At 40.6% G+C, this 24101-nt stretch overlaps 1 protein-coding gene across 4 annotated transcripts in view; it reads left to right on the top strand.

The window, feature by feature from the left end:
• Positions 1–24101, top strand: part of PROM1 (prominin 1) — a 257556-nt gene that overhangs the window by 150643 nt on the left and 82812 nt on the right. For all 4 annotated transcript variants that reach the window (XM_060690886.2, XM_087875259.1, XM_060690887.2 and 1 more), the window contains 6 exons: positions 2147–2221; positions 3525–3588; positions 7210–7369; positions 11182–11334; positions 12550–12673; positions 20035–20138. In XM_060690886.2, coding sequence (XP_060546869.1) covers positions 2147–2221; positions 3525–3588; positions 7210–7369; positions 11182–11334; positions 12550–12673; positions 20035–20138 — 680 coding nt within the window. The remainder of the gene's footprint in view (positions 1–2146; positions 2222–3524; positions 3589–7209; positions 7370–11181; positions 11335–12549; positions 12674–20034; positions 20139–24101) is intronic.

Raw genomic sequence — 24101 nt, 5'->3', positions numbered from 1 at the left:
AGGCCATCTGGGCCCAGCGTTTTGTTATTTTTTTGCTTTTTCAATGCAGCATCTAATTCCATCTCAGTTTTTTTTTTTTTAATTTGATTTATATGCCGCCCTTCTCCGGAGACTCAGGGCGGCTTACAATGCGCTAAGCAATAGCTGGCCTATTTAACATTTCTCTTTGATTGTCTGTAATTACAGGTATGTCTGACCTTTTTATATATTATTTTATCTTTTCGTCTTCTATTTCTTCTTGTCTATACAGATTTGCGTAAAATGTCCGAATAATTTCTTTTTTCGCTTTCCTACTATAGTGGATTTCCCCATTTTCATCTTTAAGCTGATATATCATTCTTTTGTCTCTGGCTTTTTTCAGTGTATAGGCCAGCCATCTACCTGGTTTGTTCGCCAACTCAAAGTAATTTTGTTTGGCCATTTTTATTTTCTGCGCTATTTCTTTTTGGTTCATCAAATTTATGTTATGTTTAGCTAACTTCCATTCTTCTTTTATTTTTTTATTTTGGGGATATTGTTGAAGTTTATATTCTATGTTTTTAAGTTCCTCCTGTAATTTATCTAGATATTGTTTCCTTTCTCTATTTTTTCCCCTATATATCCAATAATCAGGCCCCTTATGTATGCTTTTGCCGTATCCCAGGTATTCTGTAGAGAAGTATCTTCTTTTTTATTTATTTTAAAGAATAATTCTAATTCCTTTTCTAACATATGTTTAAATTCTTTTTGTTTACAAATTCTTTGATTCATCGTCTATCTCCTAAATGTTCTTTCTCCTTTCCAATTTACAAGAATTGGATTATGGTCTGCCCATTGATTTCCTTCTATCTCTATTTTATCAACCCCATTTCTAATATTCGCAGTCATCCAGGCCATGTCAATCCTGGACCAGGATTGATAGGGATGAGAGTAAAAGGTGAACTGGTTCTGATCTTCATGGGTTTCCCTCCAAACATCTCTCAAATTTATTTCCCTGGCCATAGTAAAAAATTCTTTTGGAAGTATTTCTTTTTTTTTTCTTATTCTTTTTACTCGTTTTGTAATCTTTTTTTACATCTGCTATCGCATTATAATCCCCAATTAAACAGATATCTTCATAGTCCAATTCTACCATTTTATTATGTAAATCCTTAAAAAATTCCTGTTCGTTTTGATTAGGGGCATAAATTACTACTAATAGTATTTTCCTTTTTTCCAATACTAACTCGACCATCACCGTTCTATCGTCCTCATCTGAATGTATTAATTTCAAATAAATCCTATCCTTGACGTACACCGCTACAGAATAGATATATTTTCAATGAACTTTTTGGTCCACTGAAGCTAGGGGATAAGCAGTACAGTGCTAGTAAAATATGAGGGTTGTCCATTACTCTTTCTTCTCCCAAATTGTCTAAAGCTCCCCAAATTAGATTGAAATACTTTTAATTTATTTTCTTTAAAAATTCCTTGGTAGTACAGTGGTCTAAAGCACCCTGTTATTAAGACCAGCTGCCTGCAATTACTGCAAGTTCGAATCTCGCCAGGCTCAAGGTTGACTCAGCCTTCCAACCTTTCTAAAGTAGGTAAATTGAGGACCCAGTTGTGGGGGCAATAAGCTGACTTTGTATAAATATACAAAAGTATGAAGGCTATTGCTTAGCGCATTGTAAGCCGCCCTGAGTCTCTGGAGAAGGGTGGCATATAAATCAATTTTTTTTAAAAAAAAAAAATCTGCTGGGGGAAATGACACCAATCTGAGTTTTCAGTATATGTACCAATAGATGATTGGCTACTACTATGTTGATCAATGTAGAAAATCTGGTCTGGGTCTTGGCAAAGACCCAAACAATCTCAGAGCATCATAAGCCTATCTGTATTACATGTGCAGCTCACATGAAAATCAATTTTATTGATTAGCTGGAAGGCCAGAGAAATAATCTTTAAAATTTGCTTCTCCCTCAGCAAAATCGGTAACATAAAACGGAAAGTGCAAATGTTTCTAGTGAGATGATTGAAGAGTGTCTACATTGGCAAGAATAATGAAGGAAAGGTTAAGATGCTTTTTGTGATATTAGGATAATGCAGTAGTATAATCAGCAAAACTTAAAAGTACTACTTCTATAGATTGCAATATTAACCTGAAATTATTTTTCCCTTCTTTTAGTTACCAGGAGTGAACCCTCAGCTTGCCAGAGTCAATGAAGTCCTTAAAATAGACCTTTCCAATCTCATTCAAAAGGTGCGATTGTGCCTGGTCAAGACACACATATTTGGCTACATGTTGCATCCCAAATGTCATTCTATTGTTTATCATGTTGCTTCGGATATTCATAAATTATTTCAAGAAGCAGATACTCAAATGTGGAGGATGTGCATAAAGGAAACTCACAGTTTCTCTGTTAATATGTTTTAGCATTTGGAGTTGAAATACAAGAAGAAACACAGTTTAATCTTCTTTAGCACAAGGCAATTTACACATAAATTTTTTAAAATCCTTAATAACTACCTTGCTTAGAAATGGAAATTCTGATTCCCATTGTAGTCATAAGTTGAGGACTATCTTCTGATTTAGGATGGAGTATTCTGTTTCAACAATCTGAATGCTTATGATTTTCATTCTATTTCATTCTCCTGACTGCTAACCATTAGGAACTCTTAGCTTAAAACTGGAAATCTTTGTATCATTTAAATTGGGAAGGGCAATGGGTGCCCTTGGGTGTTTTTTTCTTTGCATATTATGCAATTTGTGGATATGTAAAATACTTTTGCATCTGCTTGTGGATTATGCTTATAATATCTGAAGCCATTGATTTCTTAACTTTGAAGAGTTGCTACACACATTTATGACTTTGCAGCTACAGCACATGTGGTGCCATGCATTATTTATCTTGATTATGCAAATCACAAGGGCCCTGTATTCTAAAACACCAAGTTGAGTTGCTGTGGGCAATAGATGGGGATTGAATCATGGGAAATCAAAGAGGGTTCGTTTGAACCAGTCAGCTAAAATAAATTGTAATAAATGAATAAATTGTAAAAACAGGACCATGGTATTTGCAGGCATTTCACAGAGGCTATTCTGTATATGTTGATGCCTCTCACATATTAGAGAAGAAGAGTGATTTTCCCCTTCATGTCATACCTCAAGAACATAAAGGAAGAGAGCTGAATTTAAATTGGTCCATGGTAAAGTTTTTGCCTGATAAAAGCCAGTCATCTTCTAGTTTTATTTTTTATTTTTTTTTATTTTGAGGTAATGAGGGCTAAGAACATAGATCCACCTATTCTTCTACCAGGCCTAAGATGCTGCTGATAAGTAGAACCTTCAGTGAGCTCACACAGTGGTCAGAATGTTTGAATTTAGGTGGATTCTGGAGTAAGAATGTGCCCTTATTCTGTTTGCAGTTTATTTCAGTTTCTAAAATTAAAATGGAGTGGTAATGTACAGAGTTACATTAACAAGGATTAGTCTGCCTCTTCTTAAATACAGAAATAAAAGCTATCTTTTGTAATTGAGGTATTGTTGAATGTGTTCATTCCAGGGTTATGCAGCATTTAATGATACTCCTGAACTGGTACGGGATCAAACAAAGAATATTTTGTCAGGTAAGGAAGATTAGGGGATTAATTTATTGACTGCAAAAGTTTGTGATTGGAGTACAGCACTGAATGTAAAAATGGGAAACTTCCTAAAAAAAGGAGCCTTGGTGGCGCAGTGGACTAAAATGCTGTTAAGTAGCACTTAGCTGCCAGCTGCCTGCAATTACTGCAAGTTCAAATCTCACCAGGCTCAAGGTTGACTCAGCCTTCCATTCTTCCGAGGTAGGTAAAATGAGGGCCCAGATTGTGCAATAAGGGGCAATAAGCTGACTTTGTATAAAAAAAAAGAACACCACTCGGGTGGCCCGAAAGCCCTACTAAGCAGGTATATACAAAAGTATGAAGGCTATTGCTTAACGCATTGTAAGCCGCCCTGAGTCTCCGGAGAAGGGCGGCATATAAATCGAACTAATAAATAAATAAATAAATAAATAAATAAATAAATAAATAAATAAATAAATAAAATAATGAGAAAAAACTATTAAAATATAGGCCTATTATTAAATAGATTCTAGATATACTGTGGAGTCCTTGGTGCTCTCTGAGCTTGGTTGTTTTCTTGCAGACATTTCATCACCAAAAGTAACATCTTCCGCACTGATGATATTGCTTAGTTTAATAATGAAACATCTGCAGGAAAGCAACCAAGCTCAGAGAGCACCAAGGATCCCATAATTCAACCCTGATCTACAAATATTCTTTTCTATCGATAACACTAAATATATCAAAGTTTGGTGATTCTGAATTGTTCTGCATTTTACAATCATAGGCATCTAGGGTTGCTTCAATTTAATCTTGGCTATTTAGGATTGGAGTGTGTTCATTATGTGACACATAAAATCATAGCAAAGCTGTGGGAAAAAGCTATTGAGGGAAGCAATAAATAGAGAATAGGGGAATTTGAAAGGGGAATAGTAACAATTTAGCTATGTAAACCTGATTCCTGATTTAAGATGTGAGTTTGCTTACATCATGGCCTGAAGATTTCCTTTTGAAAAGAACAATTGTAGTGTCTGCTCAGGAATAAGGTGCTCTTATGAGCTGTTAGAATGGACGTTGCTAAAGAGGCAGTAACCAAATATGAACAGTGCTTGGAGCACTGTGAATCACTGTGCATGGTAATTCACAAGATTTCTTAGCTGATTCTTCTATTGATCTCCCTGCTTGATGTGTGTGGTTTATTAGTGCCAGCCTATTTACAATTATTCCCCAAAACAAAGCCAAATCAGAACATTATCCATGAACTCTAATAATAATATTGTTAAAGAGTGATATTGACTTACCATAAGTAGTTGTTGAGGTACATGAGAATCTAAAGGAGAAAGGCCAAGGAAAGAATGTGGTCTGTCTTGAGGAGCAAGGCTGATGTAGGGAAAGGTTTGAATAAAGCATATGATGGTACTGAGATGTCCTTCTCATCTCTCCATGCTTTGATGTAAAAGGTAAAAATAATGTACAAAGCTGTGGTATAGAATCTATGTAGAAAGGTTGATCATGGATTCTCTTTATTATCAGTTCTCAGATATTTCAATTCAAGAAAAGGTTAAATATTGCTTTGCACTTTCTATATGAATTAATTTCCTTTCCAGTAAATTTCCTTTTCATATAAACTTTTTATATTTATTCCCAAATTAATGTTTGAAATTCTTCAAGAACCAGGTAAATTCATTGTTAGGTCTAGATTTGGCCTGTGAACCTCTGTTTGACTACTCCAGTAACAATTTTAGTAGTTTATAACTTTTTTTCATGAGCTAAGTCCTTGCATGCTATAAAGAAAACCAAAGAAAGTATTTATTAACAAACTCTTCTATTTTCATTCTTGCATATGGATCCATTCTGCCATTATAAGCAGCTGTACCTCGTAAGTTTTGAAAGAGCATGGAAATAATGTATATGTAAACATATGCATGCTTTGTCAAAAAATGAAAAATTAAATTATGAAAATGAAATTATTCCCAGAATGTCTTTTTCAACCAGGGAGATATTAAAAGCAGAGCAATTACTTTGTTATGTTTAATGTGCATTAAGCAGAAGCCCCATTGCTTTTCTGGAAATTGCATGCCACTTTCTTCCTAGTGAAAAAATGTGTTTCTTCTCATAGCAAAGCTTTAAAATGCCAATCATAGGTAGTGCTGATATGCAAATTATTTTTAATTAAAACTGTATATTTAGCCTGCCACTAAGGGGAAAAATCAGATTTTATATCTGCAACCAAATATTGATATACAAGTCAAGTATTGCTTGCAATGCAAATGAAGATGCTATTTCTACTTAAAATACATCTAGTTTCATCTCTAAAACTCCCAGTTCATTTCTTTCTCATAATTCCTCATAGATTTTCTTGAAGGCAAAAGATAAAAGATTTTGAGGGGCATTCAATTTCACAGAGAGACTTAATACATTGCTTTTAGCATATCCTAGAAACTGATGGGATTTAAAATTTTACATTTTTAATACATATTGACAGTTATGGTCCTTCCTATTATAAAGATTTAGTAGAGCTGCCATATTCTTTGCAAGTCCATATCTCCATAAGCAAGCTCTATTACCAACATATAGGTAACATACCAGAATGTTTCTTGCACAAATGTTTATGACATTTAAAAGCAAGTAAAATAACCACTATTGCCTCTAGCCCTGCTTGTGCAGTGACTTTGGATCTGTTTTATTTTATTTATATTTTTTGCTATTGAAGATACATATCTCAATTCAGAATTAGAATTCTTTCCATGTAAATGTAAGACTGGAGAAAAAAAAACCAAATGAACTGGTTTAGACATGCCTAAATATGTTAACTTGTGTGGAAATATTTGGATGATCGATCAAACAGAGTGATTTTGAACTACAGTAAGTACCATATTCTCAGTAAGGTCAAGACCATGAGAACAGCATTAGACTTCTTCGCCTTATCCCATTGCTTTCAATAGCTCAGATGCTTCATTTCCCAGTTGCCAGTCTTCCTGCTTCCCAGGGTCATCTCACCCTTTTCTTCCTTCCAGGTCCTCCCTCTTGTATTATTTTTTTCCTCAAATTTCAAAAGAACTCTTGATTACTCTGGGCTCCAATTAGACTGAAAAATGTTAAGTAAAGATGAGCAGATAAGAGTTGAGCCCAGAGCATCAGGAGCATAAGTGCTGGAAGCCTGTTTCACTTGAAAATGCTGGCTTCTACCTGTTCTGAATAATATCAAGTAAAATAATAATACCAAGTAGTAAGAAAATACGTGAGCCTTGATTTATTAGAAAAGGTAATGAATGAGCAGAATGAATCAGATCCAAATGTTTTAGCCAAATCACTGTAACTATTGAAGTCCCATGTTGTTCTCTTTAAAGTAGAAGAATTGCATTTGGGTTGCAGGTGAGAATTTCCATGATTAAATGCCTTCATATTTTATTAGGTAGGCTTTTGGTCATGGGAGCAGACACAGACTTGTCTCCTTGGTGAGAATAAGGCTGTTGTTTCATTGGAATGAACATGCTGCAGTAGAAAGATTGCACAAACCTAAGCATTGCATCAGTATGTGAGTTTGCAATATTAAAGGCTTGCTTTTAAAGGTGAAGTCCAATAAGTCTGTTTTGTTTGTGGCAAGTGTAATTGAAATCCTTAACATGCATTCATCCTTTTCAGATATAAAAAATATCCTGGAAAATGTTGGTTCAAACATCACAGCCTTTACCAAAAAGCTTCCCATTCAGGAGATTCTAACAGATTTCACGATATATCTCACTCAGAGTGAAGCGTATGTTGAAGATTATTTTCCATTAGTGGAGCAATATGATTTCTACAGGTATGTGCATATTATTTTGATGAAAAAATGCAGAGGCTATTCTATAAGTATTATTGAAGATCAATACCAGTAAAACTGTTACTTCCAGCTGAAACAAGAGGATGCCTATTACATAGTGAAAGTGGTTAGCCATATCTAGCTAAACTGGAGAAGCATAGCTGTGAGCACAATGCAAATACACAATGATCTGTAGAAAAACATGCAGGGCAGCAATATTCAAAACCAAAACATTTTAGGTCTATTTTTACTTCAGGTACATTTAAATTAGTATAAATTGCATATAACTTCAGCTGCCTTGTTCTGCCCCAGAAACTGGAAGCACTGGAAATTAGACATCTTGGAATCTAATTCTGAAATAGGCTTCTCGTGCCTAGCGATAACAAAGATCAGGAGCCAAGAAGTGAAGAATTATTACACCAGAGAGGTTCTGGTGGTCAGCAATGAGGGAGGTGCAAGAGAAACACATGTTCAGGTTCTCAAAAGTGAGACATTTTTAATCCTGCTCCTGCCCCATGAAAAGCTTTCACTTATCATGAAAACTGGTAAGTATTGGGACAAGGAAAAATGAGTGGATATATCAAATAGAGAACTGTAGATACATGTTTTTAAAAACTTGTTTGTTTTATAAACAACTAGCTGATAACCTGGCATTGCCCAGGTATTTATTTATCCCAATCCTGTATTAGACATGAAAAGCCATCGCTCAGTGTGGTGAGAATTAGAGACCTAATTGCCCTGGCCAACAGCATGGGAAAAATTCTACAGGTGATTTCTGCATTAGCAGCCACCTCCCCAGACAACTTGCCCTCTTTGCTTGAAGCTGAGGGCCTAGGGGGGTTATTTTTTGTTTGTTTGCCCCCTTGTGGAGTACTGTGAAGCCGTTACCATGGCAATTCCATTGTGATGTACATTAGAAGCCATTTTAAGGCACAACAGGCTGTATCTTAACAGAACTTGAATACAAAATGCACACTATCGCTGTATAAATATAACTATCACTATAAATATAATTCATTCCTTTTCATTTCAGCAGCCCAGGCGTTCCAGAGTTATGCTGGAACACACACACGCACACACAGACACATGCACACACACCCGAGGGGTGTTAGGGGTGTCTTACCCCCACAGTATTTTTTTCCAGAAAGTAAGTCATCTGTGTAGCAAGTTTGGTTTAAATTGCTCGAGGCATTCTAAAGTTATGCTGGAACACACACACACACACACAGACACACACACCCTGAGAGGTATTAGGGGTATGTTACTTCAACAGTATTTTTTTCCAGAGAGTAAGTCGTCTGTGTACTAAGTTTGGTTGAAAATGCTTGAGCCGTTCCAGAGTTATGCTGGAACACACACGGACACACACACACACACACACACACACACACACACACACACATCTGAGGGGTGTTAGGGGTGTGTTACCCCCACAGTATTTTTTTTCCAGAGAGTAAGTCATCTATGTACCAAGTTTGGTTGAAATTGCTTGAGCCGTTCCACAGTTATGCTGGAACACACACACACACACACACACACACACACACACACACACACACAAACACATATACGAAGGCTGTTAGGGTTGTGTTAGCTCCACAGTATTTTTTTCCAGAGAGAAAGTCATCTGTGTAGCAAGTTTGGTTAAAATTGCTCAAGCCATTCCAGAGTTATGCTGGAACACCCACAGACACACACACACACACAACACTAGGGGTGTCTTACCCCTACAGTATTTTTTTCCAGAGAGTAAGTCATCTGTTTACCATATTTGGTTGAAATTACTTGAGCCGTTCCAGAGTTATGCTGGAATACACCCACCCACCCACCCGAGGGGTGTTAGTGGTGTGGTACCCCCACAGTATTTTTTTTCCAGAGAGTAAATCATCTGTGTAGCAAGTTTGGTTAAAATTGCTAGAGGTGTTCAACAGTTATGCTGGAACATACACACACACACACACAAAGACATCAGGGTGTCTTAGCCCCACAGTATTTGTTTCCAGAAAGTAAGACATCTGTGTACTAAATTTGGTTGAAATTGCTCGAGTCGTTCCAGAGTTATGCTCAATCGTATATATATACATACATACATAGATCCTTTTTTATATACAGTAGATACTAGCTGATTACCCAGCGTTGCCCGGGTATTTATTTATCCCAATCTTGTATTAGACAGGAAAAGGAATGAATTATATCTTTAGTGTCAAATCAAAGCAATTTTATTTACAGGGTTTTAACAAGTATAAGCACAGTTTACAACTTATAAAATAAAATGTTATTCAAATTAAGTATAATATTAATTTAAGACAAAACTTGATTATAAACAACATTTTTAGTTTCATCTCCAGGAGCAAGAATAAATAAATTCTGTGGTGAACCCACCCTTCAGCAAGCAACATAAAGTTATCCGTGGGAGAAACATGGTGATCTCAAACCCACTCCACAGTACTTAATAGACTGACCCTGTGACTTATTGATCGTGATTGAGAATGCAAGTCTCAATTTTTTTCCAAAAATTTTTCAATTTTTTTTCCAGAGAGTAAGTCATCTGTGTACCAAGTTTGGTTGAAATTGCTTGAGCTCTTCCAGAGTTATGCTGGAACACACAAACGGGTTTAGGGGTGTCTTACCCCCACAGTATTTTTTTCCACAGAGTATGTCATCTGTGTAGCAAGTTTTGTTAAAATTGCTCAAGGAATTCCAGAGTTATGGTGGAACACACAGAGACACAGAAACACGCACACACACTAGTGTTGTCTTAACCGCACAGTATTTGTTTCCAGAGAATAAGTCATCTGTGTACCATGTTTGGTTGAAATTGCTTGAGCCGTTCCACAGTTATGGTGGAATACAGACACACACACACACACACCCCGAGGGGTGCCTTACCCCTACAGTATTTTTTTTCCAGAGAGTAAATCATCTGTGTACCAAGTTTGATTGAAATTGCTCAAGCCATTCCAGAGTTATGCTATATATAGATAGATTCAGTATTTCCTGTTTGGATAGTTCCAGTCTTGACAAAACTTTAAATAATGTTTTGGCTCTTAAATTTCCTTTAAATCTTTGAAACCCTATAATCTATTTTTAAATCTTCAGTTGCACAGCACCGTTAATAGTGTTTCTTGCCATTAATATGCAAAGAAGAGCTTATTGGCAGCACAGAATATCCATACAACTCAGTGGTGAAATCCAAATTTTTTTACTACTGGTTCTGTGGGTGTGGCTTGGTGGGCGTGGCATGGCTTGATGGGCATGGCATGGTGGGCATGGCAGGGGAAGGATACTGCAAAATCTCCATTCCCACCCCACTCCAGGGGAAGGATACTGCAAAATCCCCATTCCCTCCCCACTCGGGGGCCAGCCAGAGGTGGTATTTGCCGGTTCTCTGAACTACTCAAAATTTCTGCTACCGGTTCTCCAGAACCTGTCAGAATCTGCTGGATTTCACCCCTGATACAACTGCTATTAATGTTTTATTAGCAGCAAATAATACAAACTTGGATTATGTAGAACCAGCTATAATCTTCCAAGTCCACTTTTGCAATAGGGAGAGATCCTCAACATCCAACTTCCACAAGCTAAGCTAAACTTGTACTTTTATCCTTGTCCAGGCTTCTCAAATTGAATGTATTCCTTTAACCATTTAATTTTACAGTGTATTTGTTCATCTTCATTCCTTTTATTAAAAAGGTTCTAAAATGCAAGAAAACTTTAAGTCTAATTCTAATACTCTTGAATGAGAATAGGAAATTTAGAGAAATGTGGTTGGCTCTTGATTGATCTTGGAATCATCTTTTTGTTACTCTGTTTAGGTGGCTGGCCTGCTTAATCCTATGCTGCATGGTGATCCTGATCCTGGTCTTTTTCTACCTGGGATTATTATGTGGTACGTGTGACTATGACAAAAATGCAACACCAACAACCAGAGGCTGTGTCTCAAATACTGGAGGAAATTTCCTGATGGCGTGAGTTCTTGCCCTTTTAATCTTTTCCCCAGGTTAAGATAATTGCATTGAAGAAATATACTTGGACGATAAAATGCAAAAAAAGAAGACGAGAAGGAGGAGGAAAACTTTGCCTTGGTTTTTACTGAGAACATTATAGAACTTTGGAGTTACATTCACTTTCTATGTGTATATATGCAACCACGTGAACTAGTCCTTGTACTTTTCTAGGCAAGGTCTTTTGGAAGTCATTTGCCATTGCCTCTTTCCTAGAGATGAAAGAGAGGGACTGGCCCACCTCATCCAGCTGGCTTTGTGCCTACAGTAGGACTAGAACTGAAGGTCTTGTAGTTTTTAGCCTGATGCCTTAACCACTGACTCTCTAGTTCTTATGTTAACTGTATTTAACTAACTTTAATTCAACTAAATATATGTAAATTAAAGCAGGTACAATTGTGGTGCCTGGCCCTACCTATAGCCTAAAGCAATCATAAACTCACAAGAGGTGTCATATTCCAGATTTAAAAAATTATGTTGGTCACTTTAAGGTGGTAACCATTCCAATGACTCACCCATGAAGAGATCTTACTGATATGCAAAAGCAGAAGCAGCATCTCATTAAATGGAGTTAAATGGAATATTTTAGTGTATTCTCTGAAAAGGAGGAATCCATCTTATTTTTATATGTAAGATGGACCCTTTAACAATCTTTTGATAAAAACACCTTTTCTAAATAGTAACTTCTTGTGAATTGTAAACAATTAAAAAACACTTCTTCAATTGTAAAAAATATACTACAGACTTACAATTCCCTAAAAAACAAGCCTTTCGAAACCTACCTGAACTTCTGGTAGAATAAAGAGAGATGCCTTTTGAATGCTCTCTCAGAATATAGTAGTGCTTTAATAGAATTGTGGAAGAAATGCTAAACCTTCTCATATGAGATTCAAAATTCTTGTATTTTAGAAGTTTTGCATTCTGTCCTGCTGTTTTTACAGATTCTCAAGCAAAGCTATTTCAGCAAAGAAGATTCTACATTGTTCCTTCTCCTTACTTACAGACTTATTTTTGAACTGGAAAATCATTGCATACTTCTGAATTAATAGATGTTCTTAAATTGTTTTCCTTAGTCTAAATTGGCTGTTAAAATACTTACAAGAGGATGTACAGTATTCTTAAAATGCTTTTTCTTGTCTCTCTCCCCCCCCCCCCAACTACCACCCCTTCTTCCATCAGTGGAGTTACTTTCAGCTTCCTCTTCTCCTGGGTTCTGATGCTGACAGTGGTGGTCACTTTCATTGCCGGTGGAAATATGGAGAAGCTGATATGTGAATCGTTTGATGACAAGACTTTATTCCAAGTAGGACACTCTATATAATCATGGATTTCCATATCTTTTCTGATCATTCTAATGTTTGTTATGCACTTGTTACGAGTAAATGCCTAACTGTGTATACACCATTGCATAGACTGACCCACTGATCCCTTCTCCCTCACTTAGCCCTTCCCATAACCCCTCCTTACCTTGACTCCACCTCCTCCATATATAAGGCTGTGCGCAGAAGTCCAGGACCAGTTCCAAATGAGTACCTGAATAGAAAGAAATGGAGTAAATAAATGCATTGAACTCAAAGCCTATCGTGTCTGTGATTATTGGGCAAGATCCTTGGAAAACTTACTTATCAAAATGGCAGCAGAGGACGGTTATGCCCAATAAACAGAACCAAAATCGGAAATGGAAGGAAGGATGAACACAAGGTCCACCACCAGGCTGATGGCAGAGATGGAGGAACTGGACCAAACAAACAGAAGCGTGAGGCCAAAAGAAAGTGCAGCCAGGCACGCCAGAGACAGATCACCCGAGAGAGATGAACTAAAGGACATCATACAGAAAATGATAGCAGGACTCGAACCCAGCACCCGCAGCACCAAGCATAAGAGGCCCGAAGGGAAGAGGCCACACCTGCTACTCAACCCCCATGCGGCCTCCGCCCGGCCTACTCACGTGCCCAGGGACCAGCAATCAAGGATCGGGGCCCACCGCAGCCGCCACGCCTCAGAACCCCAGAAGTCCTCGACTTACGACCTCCTCGCCTCTCTCCAGCCCCCTGCATGGATCCGGACGCCCAGCGATGAATGCCTGCCTCCAGAGATGAAGCTGGACACCCCAGGAGTGAGATGGGACCCCCAACTGGAGGCCTAGGCCGAGGCCTAAGAGCAGCAACAGCCAGCTACTCCCCCATCGACTACAGTAGCGAAATGGGCCTCGCACGTGCTCAGTCGGCTCCAGCAAGAAGAGAAGGAGGGAACATAAATCCAAGTCTGTACAGAGCTGCAAACTGCATACCCAAGCCATATTGTGAGTTCCCTCACCTGAGACACCATGGGCAGCAACAGACTGTGAGTAATTCATCACACAACTCAGGGAATTTACCAGCTAACTTTCCCACTCTTAAATTAGACGGATCGAACCTCATGCAGTGGAATCACCAACTCCAGGTTTTATTTTTAAAAGAGGATCTACTGTTTTTAGTTGATGACCCCCCCCACAAAACCTTGGACTTTAGAAACAGATTGCTTGCATCACAGGGCTTACTATTTAATTATAGCAAGTATCCCACCAGGTGTATACCCCAGCCTAAGCCATTATCTGACTGTGTCTGAGATATAGCAGAGAATATTTAATCTGTTCTATAGTAAAAGCGCTGCCACCACAGCAAGGATATCCAGGGAATTCCACTCTGCCAGGCATAAAGCAGGGACTCCCATGGGTGAACATATACTGAACCTGAATGCCACAAGGACTGAACTGATACAAAGGGGGGAGGATATATCCGAAGAGAGCATGAAGAGCATAGTCATCAACTCCCTGGACTCCAGCTGGGACAATTTTATAATGCAGCTGGATAGCATAGGCTTAGGCCACCTCACACTCGAGTCACTGACAAATAGGATAATAGCAGAAGATAGCTTAAGGAGGGACCGCTCCATCAGCCGCAGGGACAGCAGGCCAACTAAGAAAGTTGAGTTCCAAACCAGGAACCTAGACTACCCAGAATGCTTCACTTGTGGCTCAAAGAATCACTACAAACGGGATTGCCCAAGAAACTCAAGGGGAAGGAACCACACCTACCAAAGGGAAAGGGAAGGCAGGAAGCTGGGGCTCCCCGATAGATCCCCATCAGACAACAGATACAGGCGCAGAGACTCCCCCGACCCAAGGAACAGAAGGGGAAGTAGGGACAGCTCTAGGGAGAGCCGACCAGGGTCCATGTATGGGATCGGGGAGAACACACACTCACAAACCAGAGAAGGAGAAGCATGGCTCATCGACTCGGGAGCCACCAACCACACAACTCATGACATAAAGATACTGACCTCATTCACAGAGGAAAACTACCACATTAAGGTGGCCAATCAAAACAGGGTCCTAGTGACAGGGAGAGGAAACACGTTCATAAGCGGAATAGGCAAAGTAGAGGGGGTATTACTCATACCTGAAATACCCCACAACATTTTAGCACCGCTTAAACTGAGCAAGGACATGGGCATAGAGACCACCTTCAAAGAGGGAGAAGCCTACCTGACCAGAGACAGGGAAAGCATCGGCAAAATAGTCATTAATGGAGGGCTAACATACCTCCACCCTAAAAAGAATAACCAGACCCAAGTTATCGCCCAACTAGAAAACACTGAGAATAGAGTCAACACACATGTTGAGGCAGAGGGGGGCAGGGAAGACGACCCCACCGAAGGCAACACGACACACAGAGGGAAATTGCTAATAGGCAAACCCATTCACGATGACTGCGCCCATTTGCTACACAGAAAATTGGGCCATGCCAGCTTCCCAGTCATCCAAAAAATGACAGAATGTACCAGTGATTTGAAAATAAAAAACTGCAAAAACTACTTAGAGTGTTCTATATGTAAATCATCTAAGTTAAAAACCAAACCCAGACCTAGAAAAGCCACCCGTACTACCAATTCTATCTTCCACCTGGTACATATGGACATTGTGGGCCCCATGAAACCCTCTATAAAATACAAAAGGAGATATTTTCTGACAATAGTAGACGACTACAGCCGCTATGGCTTTGTGTATACCATTAATCATAAAGACGAGGTATTCCAAAAATTTAAAGAGTTTTATAAGAGAGTGGAAACGCAACACAACACAAAGATAAGGCAAATAATGACAGATAGGGCGTCTGAGTTCTTATCGAGGGAATTCTCGAACTGGTCAAAGATGCACGGGATAATACACTACAAGACTTCTCCCTTTTCCGCGTTCCAAAATGGAGTCGCAGAGAAGAGGAATGGAGTCCTACAAACAATGATGAGATGCGCCCTAGAGGATGCGGGGTTAGGACAGCCATTCTGGGCGGAAGCTCTCAACTACTCAAATTATACGCTGAACAGACTCTGGTCTAGCGTAATAGGGAAAACACCTTATGAGGTGATGTACGACCGAAAACCAAAGATTGCGCACCTGCACATATTTGGAGTCACGGCGGATGTGCACATCCCCAGGCAACTGAGGCGAAAAGGAGACAAGGTCTCCAGGAGATTAAGGTTCATGGGGTATGAACCAGGCACAAAAGGCTATAGATTCATTGACAGGGACAACAGGTTCATCGTATCCAGAACAGCGGTGTTCCACGAGAACGCCAACTGGTCTAAGATACACCTCAACGAGACACTCATCAGACAGGAAGACACAAACGAATCAAGGGACGAAAGCAAACCCATCACATTAGAAGCAAATACACAAGACAGACAAAGACCAAGACACCATGAGGTAGCCACCAAGGGATGGAAGGAAGACCACCCCATCATCAAGGTAGACACGGTCACAGAGAAGGAGGCCAAATACATGCACGACACCGACACAAGACCCATGAGACCTATCAGACCCAACAGAAACAAAATGCCCAAGAGGTTTAAAGATTATGTCATGTCCATTCACCCAAATAGAACAACACCCAACTCATACGAAGAAATCATTAGTCTGCCGCAGGTAGAGAGAGATAAGTGGGAGCAAGCTATGGAAAGGGAGATGGCTAGCCTGGGCGAACTGAACGTGTACACCCCCTCTAAGGTCCCAGCCGATAAGACACTCATAGGCACGAAGTGGGTTTTCAAAATCAAGGAACTCGAAGACAACAAGGCCCTCTACAAGGCTAGGCTCGTAGCTCAGGGGTTCGCCCAAAGGTATCCAGACGACTACACGGATACCTACTCACCCACAGTTAGGGCAGAAAGTGTCAAAAGCGCCCTAGTAGTTGCATCTATCTTAGGCCTAGAAGTCTACCAATTTGACGTTCAAACCGCATACCTCCATGCGAAGTTAGACAAAGAAATATATGTCAGGGCACCCCCAGGGAAAGGCGCGAAAGAGGGAGTCACTTGGCTACTAAACAAAAGTTTGTACGGTTTAAGACAGTCCGGGGAAAGATGGTATGAATGCCTAGCCAAAACACTCAGGGACATGGGTTTTACTGCCACATCAGCAGACCTCTGCCTCTTCGTCAAGAGGGAGGGCACATCGATCGAATACGCACTCGTTTACGTAGACGACATCCTGTACATGGGGCAGCACAAGCAAAATTGCGATAAATTCGCCAGAGAACTGGGGAAACAATTCACACTCAAGACCCTAGGGAAAGTCAATAAGTATCTAGGAGTACAAATCGAGAAAACAGAGAACAGGTTCAAGGTTTCTCAAAAGGAGAAAATATTAGAACTTATACACAGATGCAACATGAGGGACGCTAAGCCATGCGAAACCCCCATGCAAACAGACTTCTTGAAACATATGCACGAAGAGGGGGAGTCATTTAAGGATAACACCTTGTATAGATCTGTCATTGGATCCCTCCTGTATATTGCCAATTGGACAAGGCCCGATATCAGCTTAGCTGTTAATTTATTATCCAGGCATGTCAGTGAACCCAAGGCATACCACTGGGAAGGGGTGAAGCGAGTAATCAGGTACCTGAAACATAGCATAGACACGTACCTATGCCTGGAACCATCCAAATCCAAAGAACCGGCGCTGACCTGCTATGCGGACGCTGACTGGGTAGGTGATACCAAGAGCAGGAAAAGCACATCAGGTTACATGTTCCTTATCAATAACTGCCCGGTACACTGGTATACTGGCAAACAGAACCTGGTTGCCACATCCACGGCAGAAGCAGAGTACATCTGCCTATCAAAGGCAGCTAACAATTTAGTGTGGTTCGATGATCTGCTCTCTGAAATATGGACCGAACCGGCTTATCCTATAACTATCCACGAGGACAATAAAGCAGCCATAGACATCTCCAACGCAGAAGCAGTGGGTCAGAGATCCAGACATATCGACATCAAGCATAAGCATGTCAGGCAGTTATCAAATGTAGGTTTTATTAGGGCCGAACATTGTGAAACCTCTGAGCAAGTCGCGGACATTCTAACGAAACCATTACCAAACAAGCAACACACACATCTCACATCAAAACTAGGGGTGACCATGCCGGGCACAGAATCAACCCCGAATGTTAGGCATTTAGAGGGGAATTTGTTACGAGTAAATGCCTAACTGTGTATACACCATTGCATAGACTGACCCACTGATCCCTCCTCCCTCACTTAGCCCTTCCCATAACCCCTCCTTACCTTGACTCCACCTCCTCCATATATAAGGCTGTGCGCAGAAGTCCAGGACCAGTTCCAAATGAGTACCTGAATAGAAAGAAATGGAGTAAATAAATGCATTGAACTCAAAGCCTATCGTGTCTGTGATTATTGGGCAAGATCCTTGGAAAACTTACTTATCAGCACTTGTAAAACATTCAAAATTCTTCATAAAATATCCTGTCAGATGTGCCAGTATGACATCTCTAATAAAATGGAACTTTGAGGAAATGCCTGCCTCAGAGTCTTACTTAGTTGGGGGTGTTACTTGGAACCCTGACATATTCTGCATGTTCATACAACATGTAAGGCCATAATTTAATTTTGTTGTAGATGAGCAGTGTTCAATCTCTGTTTGTTCCATGAAATGCACAGCTAGAAAATGACAGGTCACTTCTGGGTCATTAACCACCTCATTTTGCTTCTTTCTTTGGCTTTTTCTGTGAGTGGAACAAACCCAAGTTCTTGATTCAGAATTATAACCAAGCCACAGCTGGAAACATCTGTGGATTGTTAGCTATGCCTGTCCACAAACCAGGGGTGAAATGCTACGGTTCGCCTAAACCGGTAGTAAAAAATGCTACTGGTTCGCTGAACCGGTGCAGTAAAAAAATGTAAAAAAAAAAAAAGTCCTGATAATCAGCTGAGCGACGCGCGATCATCAAAGCATTTTTTTTATTACCTGTTCGGGTGAATAGGTAGTAAAAAAATGCTTTAAAAAAGTAAAAAAAAAGGCTTGGACGATTGCATGGCACAGCTGATTCCCCCCCCCCCCCGTTGCTGTTCTACTTACCTTCCCAAGCTTCCTTTTGGTGTGTATTGTGCATGCACAGTTTGGTGCAAACTGTGCATGCACACACACAGCGTGCGCTTGGCATGCAGCACACATGCACGGCCAGCAAACCAGTAGCAAACTGGTTCAGATTTCACCACTGCCACAAACCAGCAAGTAGGAAGTGACAGCATGCCTAACACAGCGGCCCCCAACCATTTGGGTACCAGGGACCTGTTCTGTGGAGAGAGGTTTTTCCGCAGACCAGAGGGGGCATGGTTTTGTGTGCTGCCTGCATTCCACAGATGGGTTTCACTTGTTTTCATGGCCCGGTTGTTGGCATGCCACCAACTGGGACCAGTCCATGGACCGGGGTTGGGTACCCCTACCCTAACATATAATTTATTGTGGTACCAAGTTATAGCTTGAGGTAGATGTAAGACAGTCATTATTGTATCACCTTTAAAGCATTCCTGTAAAGTAGATGGTGATATTATTAGCCATATATTACAAATGAGGAAACAAGTTTGAAAGAACTTCTTGGAAGAAATTAGATATGAACTGGATTCCCCAGTTTTTCAGTCATTCCAAGTTATTACTTTTGCTTAAATAACTTCACTTGATCTAAACTAAGTTCCTATATTGTGCTTCAATAAGGGTTAATGAATAATATGGCCTCTAAAAACACTGTAAATTTGCCACTCTGTGAAATATTACCATTATGTTTGGGAAATGGGTATTATATAATGTAGCGTTCAGTGATCTTGTTACTTGCAAAACAAGTTATAGTAAAAAGAAACCCCGAAATTTCTGAGTACAGGTAGTCCTCGACCTACAACAGTTTCCTTAATTGACTGTTCAAAGCAACAATGGCACTGAAGAATGTTGTCTTATGACCGTTTTTCACAGTTAGGACTGTTGCAGCATTCCCATGATCATGTGATCAAAATTCAGATGCTTGGTAACTGGTTCATATTTATGACCATTGTTGTGTTCCAAGGTCATGTGATCACATTTTGCGACCTTCTCACAAGTGTCAATGGGGAAGCCAGATTCACTTAACTGGGTTACTAACTTATCAGCTGTAGTGATTCACTTAACAACTGTGGCAAGAAAGGTCATAAAATGGGGCAAAACTCACTTAACTAATGTCTCACTTAAAACCAGAAATTTTGGGGCCAATTGTGGTCGCAAATCAAGGACTACGTGCATTGTTTGTAGAAGCCAAATTAGATTTATAAATCAATCTTCTTTAAATTGCATTTTAGATTTTGGACACACCCTACTTGCTTAATCGGCAGTGGAAACACTATTTATCTGGCATCATTCTGAAAAACCCAGATATTGACTTGACATTTGAAAAAGTTTACAGGTAAATTTTCACTCTTTTCTGCTCCTATTGTATAATTAAGTTTCTCTGAGATTGCATGTATAGCTTCAACCATCTGAAAATGAAATATCTCCCAATTTGCCTCCTGCACTTTCTGCATCATCCCCTTCTTCCCTCCATAACTGGAACAGCCAGGAACCACCTCCTCTTCTTGATTGTAGTGGTGGAAGGGATTCTTCTTCCCTTTTGTCCATTTCCATAGCAATAAAGTGTCCAAATGGATGCTTGACCTTACCCCTTTTTCTGACTTTCTGGCTGACTTCTCTTCTTCAGCTAGAACTGGGAAAATCCTCAGTTTCAATGTAGTCTCTTGCTCTCACTTTTGTTCTTTTGGGTGATGAACTGTCTTCCAGTTTGGGACCCCCAGAAGTATGGTTTCTGATGATCATGGACTTTCTTAAATTCTGTGCTCTAATAATATAATAGAGTGCAAGGATGTCCTCATGTCAGACTTCCTCTGGTACGAAAATTACAGAAGTATGCTTCCTGAATTCTGTGCGTGATCAGGAATGTCCTGTTTTGCAGGAATGATTCAGGGATCTCTTATAGATACAGCAGTTCTAAGAAGAAAAGAATTTCCAGTGCTAGAATCAATCAACTTAGATAATTGGTTGTTTTTGTGAATTTGAAAATGTTGACAAGTGAGCAGAAAGATAATACTGAAGCCATTTTCAAACAACATTTTCAAAGATTCTGAGGAAACTTCTTGTTACAGTGTGATGACCCCAGTAAAACTCATTCTTTAAGGTTTGCATTTCTTTGGTCAGAAAGTATTTGATAACTTTCTCCATCTTCATAAACGTTCAGCCATTCATTGGGATTAAACTGACACTTTGTCTCTACATATATAGCTACATAGACCAAATCAAGATTAAATTGATTTGTAAACTCTTGTGGAATTCAGTCTCCAAAACAACACAAAGCAACAAATTCTACCTGGCATAATCCCTCTGCCATTTCTGAGATTCAGATTTACAGTTGAACCTTACGGTTTCATTAATGACTTCCTTTTTAATTTAGGTGTTACACTTTCAAATTTATGCTCATATTTTGCAGTGATATTTATTTAAGTTGGATGTTGTTTCCTTAAGTTGTAGTTTCTTAATAAGAGAAAGAAGGTCAATGTCAAGTTTGAACCACTTTGCTCCTTTCAAACCTTAACACTTTTCAACTTGCTAATGAACTGGGGGAGGGAAGGGGGAAATAGAATGCTGAGATTGTGTGCGTGGACTATGAAAGTCTGGCAACCATCAAGGTCACCACTGCAGGTGCTTGAGAAGGAGATGGACTGATGTAGTGGCAGAAACTCAGGCTCAAGCGGTCCCACAGGTGATGGTGCTGTTGCCGGATTATGTGCTGGTTTGGGATGACCGAGAAGCCCCGCCTTTGAAAGCCATGTTTGATGGGCAGCTGGAGAATCTAGCCTATTTCCTGAACCAGGAACTACTTGGAGCAATATGAAGCAATGCACCTGGACAAAGTTGCCTGCATGAACACAATTACTTTGAATCTAGAAGGAGAGGCAGCAGTCTGGGTGGTATTCCTCCATGACGAAGGGCCTTCCTGGATGAGCTTCGAGCTATATTTGGAGACCCTGCCCAAGCCCGTCAAGCAGAATCTGGGATCTGCACTATAAGGCGAGGGAGTAGACCAGTAGCCAAATACATTCGGGAGTTCTGCAGCCTTGCTGGGAAGCTGAAAGGATGGCTGGAATTCTTGCTGTTCTGTCACTTCCGAGACAGACTAAACAAGGAACTGTACCAAAGCTGCCTGCCCCAGGGAATTCCAGACAATGTAAGGGCATGGTACCGGCTGGTGACCACAGTGGAGCTAGACCTGTTGGAGTACCAGCAACACACAGCGCATGAGGGTCATCCCTGACAAGGCCAAGAGAGACGCTTGCTGGCATGCAAGAGGCCAACAGCCCCTCCCTTGACCCCAAAGGAGATTCCACAGCACCTTCCCGGAGCCTGCTTCCGATGTGCAAAAGAGGGCCATTGGGCTGCCAATTGCCTAGCCCCGCAACCCATATCAGCGCTGAGGGTTCCAAGTCAATAGAAGCCAAGAAGGTGCTGAGGAAGATGAAGGAGAAGACGTGGGTGGTGCAACAGGTCGTGAGGTCTCTCCTCCCTCCAGTGAGGGGGAGGGAACTGTGACCCTCAGCAAGCCCAACCTGGTCTTCTATGAGAATGACAGCAAGGGGAGGGTGATCCAATGGTAAGTGGAACCATCGCCCCTTTAACTGCCCAGGTGGAAGATGTTAGTGTCCCACTCAGGAGCAAGGGAGGGTCTTCACTGCCCTTGTAGACTCGGGTTGCACCCACTACTTGGGTAGCCTATGAACTGAGGAAAAGATGGGACTGAAACTTAAAAAATTGAGGCAGCCTATGAAGTTTGAACAATGGCTCCCTCACTGGGGGGATTCCCCACCACATGCCTAACTGAGCCAGTAAGCCTGAAGGCAGGGAGCCACAATGAGATAATTCGCTTTATAGTAACCCCAAAAATGGCAGAGACTATGATATTGGGATTGGCATAGCTGAAAAAGTGGGATCCAGTGGTGGACTGGAAGGATTACAAGAGGCGCTTGAAGAGTGAAGCAGGCAGATTGCAATGCATGGGGATGACACACAAAGGTGGTGAAACACTGTTGGTGGGGAGGGAAAACATAGAATCCATGAATGCACTAGCTGAAAGTGGCCAAGTGGGGCCAGTAATCCCAAAGGAGTACCAGGACCTAGCTGAAGCATTTAGCAAACAGGAATTAGACATATTCCCTCCCCATCACCCCACTGGCTGTGCCATTGAAATACTGCCTGGGGCAAAATTACCCAAACCAAAGATGTACTCAATGACCCCAAGGGAGGGGGAGGAGCTCAGAAGCTTCATGGATAAAAATCTAGACAGGGTGTCAACTTGCAAAGCTTTCAAGTTGCCATGAGCAGGAGGGAGGGAGAACTGAAGTGAATTCCATACATTTTTCTGATCGCACTCAGAAGGAGGGTGTTAGGTTTCACAGCCAGCCAAAGTGGTTAATTGGAGAATGTGATTTATGACATGGCCAGGGAGGAGGGGAGAGACAGGGTCATAAGGGAACATAAATCTACGTGGGGTCAGTCCTGACTAATCCGAGTATTGCCGGAATGGTGCTCCTAATAAATCACTATATTTCCTTTGAAGTTTGGATCATGGCTCATGAATTAATTAGGGCATCTTTCGGAAACTTGACATAGGGACTTCATCCAACTGGCAAAATCTAGGATGGCAGCTCTGATACTCTTCAAAGAAAAGAAAGATGGGTCTTTGAGATTATGTATGGATTTTCGAAGAATTAATGGGGTCTGTGTGGAAAACATGTCACCCTTCCCACTTATGCTGTGATATCTGGCCAAGGGAAGGATGTTCAGCAAGCTGGACTTGAGAGAAGCGTACTACCGAGTGAGGATTAAAGAGGACGACAAGTGGAAAGCAGCTTTCAATTGTCCCTTAGGGTGTTACCAATTACAGGTGATGCCTTTTGGGCTGCAGGGAGCACCCATGGTATTCACGCAACTGATAAACGAAATACTGCATGAGCACCTGTATAAGGGGGTGCTGGTATACCTGTACAATATTTTCGTTTATTCTGAAACGATGGAAGTTCACGTAAAGTTAGTGAAGAAAGTGCTAAGGAAACTATTGAAAGCCAAGCTCTACACTAAAAATATCCAAATGCGACTTCCACAAAACCAGTTTGAATTACTTGGGGTACCGCGTGTCCAGCGAGGGAGTGGAGATGGACCCTGGAAAGGTGAAAGCCATACTAGAATGGGAAGCTACCCAGACCAGAAGGCAACTACAGAGTTTCTGGGGCTTTGCCATCTTCTACTGCCAATTTATCCCCTCATTCGCACAGATAGCCCTCCCTATCACTGAATTACTAAAAGCGGGCAGAAGAGGGGTGAA

Source organism: Pantherophis guttatus, chromosome 8 (assembly GCF_059756535.1).
Source record: "Pantherophis guttatus breed Tessera chromosome 8, ASM5975653v1, whole genome shotgun sequence".
Lineage (NCBI taxonomy): Eukaryota > Metazoa > Chordata > Lepidosauria > Squamata > Colubridae > Pantherophis > Pantherophis guttatus.
The sequence above is the reverse complement of the archived record's forward strand: the minus strand, read 5'-3'. Positions and strand labels throughout refer to the sequence as shown.